Genomic DNA, 12,070 nt, shown 5'->3' with positions numbered 1-12,070 from the left:
TGCCCTATAAGCAGTGCAGACAGCATTCAGACCCCAGACCAGACCTCTAAACTAAATCAGACTCCAGTTGAGACCCTCTAAATGAATGCTGACCCCAGACCAGAACTCCTAAGCCAATTCATACTGACACACTAAATGAATACAAATCGGTACGGAGAGCCGAGGCTTTTCTCAGGGAACGTCTCCCTCTCCCTGGTTGCAGTGCGGTCCGATCGTGGCCGAGCACCTCACAGCCAGGGAAAGGGGGAGCTGTTTTTTCTCCCTGGCTGTGACGGGGTCTGCTCCTCCTTAAATAAATCAGGCCAGCTTCACTGTGGCACAGTATCAGGGCCTAGCCCGCTGTGCTGTGACAGACAACATCCTGACGCTGGCCATCACCAGGTCCTTGTACAATGAGCTCCTCTTACTGAGAGCCACCCTAGGCACCGACACTGAACCTTAAGTTCCTAGGGCAAAATATAGCCCGGAAGATAAGAATGTGGTTTGCAAACACTGTTCTTAATGGGACATCCCCTCTATTGATGTAGCAAATGTATGTACAATGTACTAATGTAACAGGATTCCCCAATATTCAGATATGACTAAACCACACAACATACTCCCCTCCCCTTTAATGTGCGCAAGGTGGGGGGGGGGGGGGGAGAACTGAGATTACGACTACAGGAAGGAAACCTGATTGAGCAATATCTTCTATACTATGGAGACATTAACGACTCCGTTAAAAAAAAAAAAAAAAAAAAAAAAATGATTACCGAGTCCAATCACATCAACCACTATACACAGACTGTGCACATTTCTATTTTTCCCCACTAATGCAGGAGAACGCATCCAGACCGTCGGAGGCAGAGGGCGAACAAGTGGGGGCGAAGTGACCGTGAGCTCAATCACTTCAGACCTAAAGGGCTCCCTAAAAAACACTAGAGCCGTGCCCCGAGTATCAGCAATAACAATGACAGCTGCAACAGGGGGCGCTCTGCGTGTGATATAGGGGCGTTCTCTGTACATGCACAATATTCATGGAAATAGATCTGCTACATTTACAGATTCTCGTACCAAGCCACATTATACACCCCAAAAGGGGCAAACAACGTCACGGCTATTTACAATGTATCTTAATTACAGTTTACCAATGCTCTCCATCTGGCCCTGACAGCCATGATGACTCCTTCCAGCCATAACGCGCCTCTGCATAGTTTGCTGCACAGACATCTTTAGTCACATGCTTCCCCAGCAGGTCCCTTCCATCTGCACAGAGTCCCATCCTGCTGCTGCCCCTGAAAATGTGTCGGCGGTGCTGCTCAGCACTAGGGATGAGCGAACTTCCTATTTTGAGTTGGGGTATATGCTGAATTGCGTTATGGATTCCGTTACCACGGACCATAGCACAATTCCATAACGAAAGGCCTTTAGAGGCATTCTGTTATAACAGAAGTCTATGTCCTGCATAACGGATCCGTCTGGTTTCCTTTATGCAGGAGAGGACGCCAGCTTAACGAAAACCGGACGGATCCATTATGCAGGCCATAGACTTCTAAAGGCATTCTGTTATGCATTCCGTCATGGAATTGCGTTATGGTCCGTGGTAACGGAATCCATGACGCAATTCACCTTTTACCACCAAACGAAGTGTGAACGAATTTCATAAGCAGACATTCGCTCATCTGTAGCTGCTTACAGAAACCACTAGGGGGAGCTCACTACATACAGATTATACAGCCACCACTAGAGGGAGCTCACTACATATAGATTATACAGCGACCACTAGAGGGAGCTCACTACATACAAATCATACAGCCACCACTAGAGGGAGCTCACTACATACAGATCATACAGCGACCACTAGAGGGAGCTCACTGCATACAGATTATACAGCCACCATTAGAGGGAGCTCACTACATACAGATCATACAGCCACCACTAGGGGGAGCTCACTAAATACAGATTAAACAGCCACCATTAGAGGGAGCTCACTACATACAGATCATACAGCCACCACTAGGGAGAGCTCACTACATAGAGATCATACAGCCACCATTAGTGGGAGCTCAATACATAGAGATTATACAGCCACCACTAGGGGAGCTCACTACATACAGGTTATGCAGCCAACACTAGGGGGAGCTCAATGTATACAGATTATACAGCCACCACTAGGGGCAGTTCACTGCATACAGATCATACAGCCACCACTAGGGGGAGCTCACTACATAGAGATTATACAGCCACCACTAGGGGAGCTCACTACATACAGATCATACAGCCACCACTAGGGGGAGCTCACTACATACAGATTATACAGCCACATGTCACCTACTGAGACAGCAACAATCCCTCCACTCTCACGGGCAGCAGGATAAAAAGCAGCTATAAAAGCACAAACTATAAAGCTCCTGTACTGTGCATCAGTGAGTATCATCCCAGTTTATACACCCTAAAAGGGGAGAGAAACCTAATGGCTACCGCAAAGTGTACATTTCAGATGGGAAGTGAGTTTATCATCTGTGACAAGATTGTAATAATATCACCCCCCACATGTACAGGGGAATGAGAGGATTATAATAACACCGCCCCCCCCATCTATAGGGGAATGACATTAGTATAACACTGCCTCAATCTATAGGGGAATGACAGGAGTATAATAACACCGCCTCCATCTATAGGGGAATGGCAGGAATATAATAACACTGCCTCCATCTATAGGGGAATGACAGGAGTATAATAACACCACCTCCATCTATAGGGGAATGAGAGGAGTATAATAACACCGCCTGCATCTATAGGGGAATGACAGGAGTATAATAACACCGCCTCCATCTATAGGGGAATGAGAGGAGTATAATAACACCGCCTCCATCTATAGGGGAATGACAGGAGTATACTAACACCACCTCCATCTATAGAGGAATGAGAGGAATATAATAACACCGCCTCCATCTATAGGGGAATGAGCGGAGTATAATAACACCTCCTCCATCTATAGAGGAATGAGCGGAATATAACACCGCTTCCATCTATAGGGGAATGGCAGGAATATAATAATACCACCTCCATCTATAGGGGAATGGCAGGAGTATAATAACACCGCCTCCATCTATAGGGGAATGACAGGAGTATAATAACACCGCCTCCATCTATAGGGGAATGACAGGAGTATAATAACACCGCCTCCATCTATAGGGGAATGACAGGAGTATAATAACACCGCCTCCATCTATAGGGGAATGACAGGAGTATAATAACACCGCCTCCATCTATAGGGGAATGACAGGAGTATAATAACACCGCCTCCATCTATAGGGGAATGAGAGGAGTATAATAACACCACCTCCATCTATAGGGGAATGAGAGGAGTATAATAACACCGCCTCCATCTATAGGGGAATGACAGGAATATAATAACACCGCCTCCATCTATAGGGGAATGGCAGGAATATAATAACACCTCCATCTATAGGGGAATGACAGGAGTATAATAACACCTACATCTATAGGGGAATGACAGGAGTATAATAACACCTCCATCTATAGGGGAATGAGAGGAGTATAACACCACCTCCATCTATAGGGAAATGGCAGGAGTATAATAACACCGCCTCCATCTATAGGGGAATGAGCGGAGTATAATAACACCGCCTCCATCTATAGAGGAATGAGCAGAATATAATAACACCGCCTCCATCTATAGGGGAATGACAGGAGTATAATAACACCTCCTCCATCTATAGAGGAATGACAGGAGTATAATAACACCGCCTCCATCTATAGAGGAATGAGCGGAATATAATAACACCGCCTCCATCTATAGAGGAATGAGAGGAGTATAATAACACCGCCTCCATCTATAGAGGAATGAGAGGAGTATAATAACACCGCCTCCATCTATAGAGGAATGACAGGAGTATACTAACACCGCCTCCATCTATAGAGGAATGAGAGGAGTATAATAACACCGCCTCCATCTATAGGGGAATGAGAGGAGTATAATAACACCGCCTCCATCTATAGGGGAATGAGAGGAGTATAATAACACCGCCTCCATCTATAGGGGAATGACAGGAATATAATAACACCGCCTCCATCTATAGGGGAATGGCAGGAATATAATAACACCTCCATCTATAGGGGAATGACAGGAGTATAATAACACCTCCATCTATAGGGGAATGACAGGAGTATAATAACACCTCCATCTATAGGGGAATGACAGGAGTATAATAACACCTCCATCTATAGGGGAATGACAGGAGTATAATAACACCGCCTCCATCTATAGAGGAATGGCAGGAGTATAATAACACCGCCTCCATCTATAGAGGAATGGCAGGAGTATAATAACACCACCTCCATCTATAGGGGAATGACAGGAGTATAATAACACCACCTCCATCTATAGAGGAATGACAGGAGTATAATAACACTACCTCCATCTATAGGGGAATGACAGGAGTATAATAACACCGCCTCCATCTATAGAGGAATGGCAGGAGTATAATAACACCGCCTCCATCTATAGAGGAATGGCAGGAGTATAATAATACCATCTCCATCTATAGGGGAATGGCAGGAATATAATAATACCACCTCCATCTATAGGGGAATGACAGGAGTATAATAACACCTCGTCCATCTATAGAGGAATGACAGGAGTATAATAACACCGCCTCCATCTATAGAGGAATGAGAGGAGTATAATAACACCGCCTCCATCTATAGAGGAATGAGAGGAGTATAATAACACCACCTCCATCTATAGGGGAATGACAGGAGTATAATAACACCACCTCCATCTATAGAGGAATGACAGGAGTATAATAACACCACCTCCATCTATAGGGGAATGACAGGAGTATAATAACACCGCCTCCATCTATAGAGGAATGAGCGGAATATAATAACACCACCTCCATCTATAGAGGAATGACAGGAGTATAATAACACCACCTCCATCTATAGAGGAATGACAGGAGAATAATAACACCGCCTCCATCTATAGAGGAATGAGCGGAATATAATAACACCGCCTCCATCTATAGGGGAATGGCAGGAGTATAATAACACCGCCTCCATCTATAGAGGAATGGCAGGAGTATAATAACACCGCCTCCATCTATAGAGGAATGGCAGGAGTATAATAACACCGCCTCCATCTATAGGGGAATGGCAGGAGTATAATAACACCGCCTCCATCTATAGAGGAATGGCAGGAGTATAATAATACCACCTCCATCTATAGAGGAATGAGAGGAGTATAATAACACTGCCTCCATCTATAGAGGAATGAGAGGAGTATAATAACACCGCCTCCATCTATAGGGGAATGGCAGGAGTATAATAACACCGCCTCCATCTATAGAGGAATGACAGGAGTATAATAATACCTCCTCCATCTATAGGGGAATGGCAGGAGTATAATAACACCGCCTCCATCTATAGGGGAATGGCAGGAATATAATAATACCGCCTCCATCTATAGAGGAATGACAGGAGTATAATAACACCTCGGTCCTCGTCCATCTATAGGGGAATGGCAGGAGTATAATAACACCTCCATCTATAGGGGAATGAGAGGAGTATAATAACACCGCCTCCATCTATAGAGGAATGACAGGAGTATAATAATACCTCCTCCATCTATAGGGGAATGGCAGGAGTATAATAACACCGCCTCCATCTATAGGGGAATGAGAGGAGTATAATAACACCGCCTCCATCTATAGGGGAATGAGAGAAGTATAATAACACCGCCTCCATCTATAGGGGAATGAGAGGAGTATAATAACACCGCCTCCATCTATAGGGGAATGAGAGAAGTATAATAACACCGCCTCCATCTATAGGGGAATGAGAGGAGTATAATAACACCGCCTCCATCTATAGGGGAATGAGAGAAGTATAATAATACTGCCTCCATCTTCTTATAGCATTGGGTTATACTTGTGTTTTGTGTGGAAACTCCTGCAGCAGGAACAATCCCATTCAGAGGTACTGGTTCTGCCCAGTGTGAACATCCCCTAACAGAGACCCTGCGGTCCTGGGGGCCCCCAGTCAGCGCCTCCCCTACAACCTGCTCCGCACTCATGTAAGAGCAAGGTAAAATGGAAAACCCATCAAAGGAGGAGAAGCTCTATCACAGCAAACTATCCACGGAGTCGTGTGAGCTCGGGCCCTCAAGGGCCACAAACGTCCGGCACAAATCCTCAGAGACAGATTAGTGACGCGGAATAGTCCATTTGCGACAGCGCGGGGGGGAAGGGGGGGCTGATTATCAGTTACAACAGCGAACTTCTCAACAAGACGGACATAAACGGAGACGGAGCACCGCTCGGCAGGCGGCCGCAGACCGGGGCTTCACAGGGCGATCAACGGGGGTTTGAATTTCCCTCCTCCCCGGTGACTGCGGCCATCGGCTGCTCCGAGCAGTCACTCACAACTCACCCATACTGCTCCTCGGCCTCGACGTCACAAGCCCCGCCCCGTCACGTGACCCAGCAAAGTAAAGGCGCTACTGAGCATGTGACCTACTACAAACAGGGGTGCAGGTGCTACGGAAGTTCGCGAGGCTCAAACAATCTCAGTCGCTTCCCATTGACTTGCACTGAAGGAGGTCCTGCTGCTTCCTGCTGAATGCAGAAATCTCTATAACGGAATTCACGCTTCCTCGAATAGTGAAATGACCTCGCAAACCCCTAAATTCACTTCGGCATTGATTTTATCTGGTCTTTTTCTCCATCCCGTCAGCTGCAGGTTATCAGACCCGTCAGCGCTCAGAGCACAGGGTGAATGGGATCTGAGCGCCTGCCAGAAAAGCAAAATAATTTCAATAGCAGCTTTGGATGTGAACAGAGTATAAACAGGATTGCATTTATTTAGAATTTACTTTGCGCATCATTTTCCCCTATTTTCAACATCTCTGCTTGTTGTCAGTTAATGGGAGAATTCTTCCTGGAATGAAAGCATGCTCTGCTGCAGGGGCGGACTGGGAACTGAAAGTGGCCCTGGAAAAAATACTAAGAATGGCCCCGTTTTGTAGTTGGGTCCAAAATGATGGAAGGCAGGGCCGGCAATACCATATTGTGGCACATTATACCGCCCCCAACAGAGCCAAACACCACAGTGCATCACAAGACACGTCCCCAAAAACTTCCGCAGGCGGCTGTGAGGAGGGCTCAGGCGGCCCCCTGGGCAATTTCCCTGTAAGGTCTGTGGCCCTTAGGCCTCCTGCACACGACCGTTGTTCTGGTCCGCATCCGAGCCGCAGTTTTTACTTCAATGGGGCCGCAAAATATGCGGATAGCACTCAGTGTGATGTCCGCATCCGTTGCTCTGTTCCGTGGCCCCGCAAAAAAAATATAGCATGTCCTATTCTTGTCCGTTTTGCGGACAAGAATAGGCATTTCTACAATGGGCCGCCTGTTCCGTTCCGCAAATTGCGGAGGGCACACGGGCGGCTTCAGTGTTTTGCGGATCCGCAAAAAACGGAACGGTCGTGTGCACGAGGCCTTACCCCCATGTATTTGAAGGGAGACAGTCCTGCGCATGTGTGATCGCCTCAGCAGGAAGGTTTCGGGGGGGGGGGGGGGAGAGACAGGTGTGGCTCCACATGAATCAGATATTTATGACGCATGCTACGCGATCCGGAACGGGAAAAACGTGACATTAGCATCTAACCAAAGGAGGGGCTCCCTTCTCCCTCCCCCACCGCCAATGACACAATTACCAAGGGTTTATCATGACAGCACCTGCTAATATTGGACTAAAACAGTTACAAATGTTCTTATATTAAGTTATAATAAACAATCTGTATTTCCAAGTGAAAAAAATTATTGGAACTTTTAAAATTGTCACATGTAAAAAATAATAATAAAATGCAGAGTTGCTGTTTTTGGTCATTTCACCTGCAAAATATATTTTATTGCAACTCAACCAGGACACATAAGCTCATGTGCACCAGGCAGACCAGAAGGGGACATGCACAATATTTTTTCATAAACTTTTTTTATTGTATTTTTTTTATTTATTTTTTCAGGAAAAGCTAAAAGTAAAATACATTTTTCCTATAAAATTAGGATTTCAGTTAAATAACCCTGCCATGTCTTACTGATGACAAGTGTTCTCCTCTGCCGTCTTCCGAGGCCGTGTGACCCTTAGGCTGCCTTCTTGATTTGCCAGTTTACTATTGCTTTGCTTGGCCCCCTTGGGGGAGGAGCATCCTAGTTTGGCCACACCCCTGAGCACTGTGAATCTTTAGTGCACTGGAACGGCAGCTGTATAGAAGCCACAGGGGCCATTTTATGGTCTATTGCAGATTGATTTTTCTTCAATGTGCGTAAGGAGAAGTGATCTTAGCATTCAACAGCCAAATATCACAGCCAGTTCACGTAGACGCCCTCCAGTGACTGCACATTATTATTATTGGACACATTAAGAACATTTAGCACATGCATAAAAAATCCTATTGCTGTGCTCTGTACACAGAATTCTTTCAAAAGGTACCAATAACGAGAATGGACCTTGAGGTCCCGGCTTGTGGTGCCGAAGATGCGCTCTGCCTCCAGCCACCAATAGGGGGAGCTTACTGCATACAATTGATATATTATTGTATAGAACAACCCGGTCTTCAGTGAGCTCCCTCTAGTGGTGGATGCAGGCAGCCTAAATTTGATCATCCGACTGTACCAAGGAAAGCAGAGGATTTGGAGCTCTGTGTCAGGAAGAAAAACAAACGCTGGCCTCCTCCATTAGGGCTCATGCACACAAACGTATTTATTGTCCACATCTGATCCACGTTTTTTGCAGGTCGGATGCAGAACCATACACTTCAATGGGGCCTTGTGCCGTCGCATCGGTTTGTCCGTTACGTGGCCCCGCTAAACTATAGAACGTGTACTATTCTTGTTCACATTATTGACAGGGATAGGACTGTTCCGTTATGGGTCGGACGTTCTGTAAAATGCGTGGCGTAGAAAGCTGGTATCCGTGTTTTGCAGATCTGCAATTTGTGGACCGCCAAACAGGCTACGGTCGTGTGCATGAGCCCTAAAAGATATATAGTGCTAGTGACCCAGCTTTCCCAGAAGCTGATATAAATGAGAAACGGCTGAATACTATTTATTAGCTCAGGGAATGTGGGTCCAATGTGTCTTGCACCGCTCCTCAGTCGCCTTGAAGATAACATGATCCATTTTGGCCGTAATGTCGTCTTTAGTTCCATGTGAACCCCATAGGCACAGTGAAGTATGCATCTCTTGGCATATGGGTTATATAACCTGCTCATCTATAAGTAACAGTCAGACGGACGCTTCATGACGTCATCCCCAGAAGAAGCATTAGAAAGTCAGCTGCCATTTATTGTCAGGACTGTGTTACTGTAGCTGGTGTCATTACACTTGCTGGGACCATAGAAATCTCTCACATCTTTCCAGCATAGACTGAATCAGAGCCCTGCAAAGACATCACAATGTCGTCATCAGTACTATCATAGTAGTTATATTCTTGTACATAGGAGCAGTATCATAGTAGTTATATTCTTGGACATAGGAGGCAGTATTATAGTAGTTATATTCTTGTACATAGGAGCAGTATTATAGTAGTTATATTCTTGTACATAGGAGCAGTATTATAGTAGTTATATCCTTGTACATAGGAGCAGAATTATAGTAGTTATATTCTTGTACATAGGAGGTAGTATTATAGTAGTTATATTCTTGTACATAGGAGCAGTATTATAGTAGTTATATTCTTGTACATAGGAGGCAGTATTATAGTAGCTATATTTTTGTACATAGGAGGCAGTATTATAGTAGTTATATTCTTGTACATAGGAGCAGTATTATAGTAGTTATATTCTTGTACATAGGAGGCAGTATTATAGTAGTTATATTCTTGTACAGAGGAGCAGTATTATAGTAGTTATATTCTTGTACAGAGGAGCAGTATTATAGTAGTTATATTCTTGTACAGAGGAGCAGTATTATAGTAGTTATATTCTTGTACATAGGAGGTAGTATTATAGTAGTTATATTCTTGCACATAGGAGCAGTATTATAGTAGTTATATTCCTGTACATAGGAGGCAGTATTATAGTAGTTATATTCCTGTACATAGGAGGCAGTATTATAGTAGTTATATTCTTGTACATAGGAGGCAGTATTACAGTAGTTATATTCTTGCACATAGGAGCAGTATTACAGTAGTTATATTCTTGCACATAGGAGCAGTATTACAGTAGTTATATTCTTGTACATAGGAGCAGTATTACAGTAGTTATATTCTTGTACGTAGGAGCAGTATTATAGTAGTTATATTCTTGTACGTAGGAGCAGTATTATAGTAGTTATATTCTTGTACGTAGGAGCAGTATTATAGTAGTTATATTCTTGTACGTAGGAGCAGTATTATAGTAGTTATATTCTTGTACGTAGGAGCAGTATTATAGTAGTTATATTCTTGTACGTAGGAGCAGTATTATAGTAGTTATATTCTTGTACGTAGGAGCAGTATTATAGTAGTTATATTCTTGTACGTAGGAGCAGTATTATAGTAGTTATATTCTTGTACATAGGAGGCAGTATTATAGTAGTTATATTCTTGTACATAGGAGGCAGTATTATAGTAGTTATATTCATGTACATAGGAGCAGTATTATAGTAGTTATATTCCTGTACATAGGAGGCAGTATTATAGTAGTTATATTCTTGCACATAGGAGGCAGTATTATAGTAGTTATATTCTTGTACATAGGAGGCAGTATTATAGTAGTTATATTCTTGTACATAGGGGCAGTATTATAGTAGTTATATTCCTGTACATAGGAGGCAGTATTATAGTAGTTATATTCTTGTACATAGGAGCAGTATTATAGTAGTTATATTCTTGTACATAGGAGGCAGTATTATAGTAGTTATATTCATGTACATAGGAGCAGTATTATAGTAGTTATATTCTTGTACATAGGAGGCAGTATTATAGTAGTTATATTCATGTACATAGGAGCAGTATTATAGTAGTTATATTCCTGTACATAGGAGGCAGTATTATAGTAGTTATATTCTTGCACATAGGAGGCAGTATTATAGTAGTTATATTCTTGTACATAGGAGGCAGTATTATAGTAGTTATATTCTTGTACATAGGGGCAGTATTATAGTAGTTATATTCCTGTACATAGGAGGCAGTATTATAGTAGTTATATTCTTGTACATAGGAGCAGTATTATAGTAGTTATATTCTTGTACATAGGAGGCAGTATTATAGTAGTTATATTCATGTACATAGGAGCAGTATTATAGTAGTTATATTCTTGTACATAGGAGGCAGTATTATAGTAGTTATATTCTTGTACATAGTAGCAGTATTATAGTAGTTATATTCTTGTACATAGGAGCAGTATTATAGTAGTTATATTCTTGTACATAGGAGGCAGTATTATAGTAGTTATATTCATGTACATAGGAGCAGTATTATAGTAGTTATATTCTTGTCAATTATCTTTTTATTGAAAAAGGTCAAGATCAAAGATACAAAGTTGACATTCTATACTCGTAGGTATATGGATATAGATCGTATAACAACATATCTGAGGATAAGCATATCCTCTTTTAAGTTTGCAATACAAATATGTACATACCATATAACCACATGGCTGACATGTATATTACATAGTTAAGGCATTTAGTAGATGGTCAGATGGTATGCTTAATACATTGTTGTAATACCACACATTGGTTAAGCTTTAATAAAGTGCAAGTACTACTTGTATATGGTCTACAAGGACCTCTGGGATTGAGGGCAACCGACGCTAAGGACATATAAAACCAATAAAACGATAAACAAAACAACTCTCTAGTTATTCAAGTCGAAAAGGCATTTTGTGACATTCAATCAGGTATACAGTATAATGAGCTATGTCTGGGTCAATGGACCTTTATTAGTCTGCTAATAGTGTTAATTCCCTAAATTGTAACCATGGTCTCCACATCTTAGCATGCTTCTCATGAGATCTGGATTCCCAACTAGCTAGTTCCTCTAAGCGCTGGATGAGATCTACCTTATGTATCCAATGAGAAATGGT

At 42.9% G+C, this 12,070-nt stretch overlaps 2 protein-coding genes across 4 annotated transcripts in view; both read right to left on the bottom strand.

Moving 5' to 3' along the window:
* Positions 1-6,566, bottom strand: part of SAAL1 (serum amyloid A like 1) — a 72,384-nt gene extending 65,818 nt beyond the window's left edge. Inside the window, exon 1 of the mRNA XM_040409780.1 lies at positions 6,436-6,566. Within this exon, the coding sequence (XP_040265714.1) occupies positions 6,436-6,439 (4 nt within the window). The 5' untranslated portion in view covers positions 6,440-6,566. The remainder of the gene's footprint in view (positions 1-6,435) is intronic.
* A 1,793-nt stretch (positions 6,567-8,359) lies between these two features.
* Positions 8,360-12,070, bottom strand: part of HPS5 (HPS5 biogenesis of lysosomal organelles complex 2 subunit 2) — a 30,115-nt gene continuing 26,404 nt past the window's right edge. For all 3 annotated transcript variants that reach the window (XM_040409776.1, XM_040409779.1, XM_040409778.1), the window contains exon 23: positions 8,360-9,441. In XM_040409776.1, the coding sequence (XP_040265710.1) occupies positions 9,381-9,441 (61 nt within the window). In that variant the 3' untranslated portion in view covers positions 8,360-9,380. The remainder of the gene's footprint in view (positions 9,442-12,070) is intronic.

The sequence above is a fragment of the Bufo bufo genome, chromosome 10, assembly GCF_905171765.1.
Source record: "Bufo bufo chromosome 10, aBufBuf1.1, whole genome shotgun sequence".
Taxonomy (NCBI): Eukaryota; Metazoa; Chordata; class Amphibia; order Anura; family Bufonidae; genus Bufo; species Bufo bufo.
The sequence above is the reverse complement of the archived record's forward strand: the minus strand, read 5'-3'. Positions and strand labels throughout refer to the sequence as shown.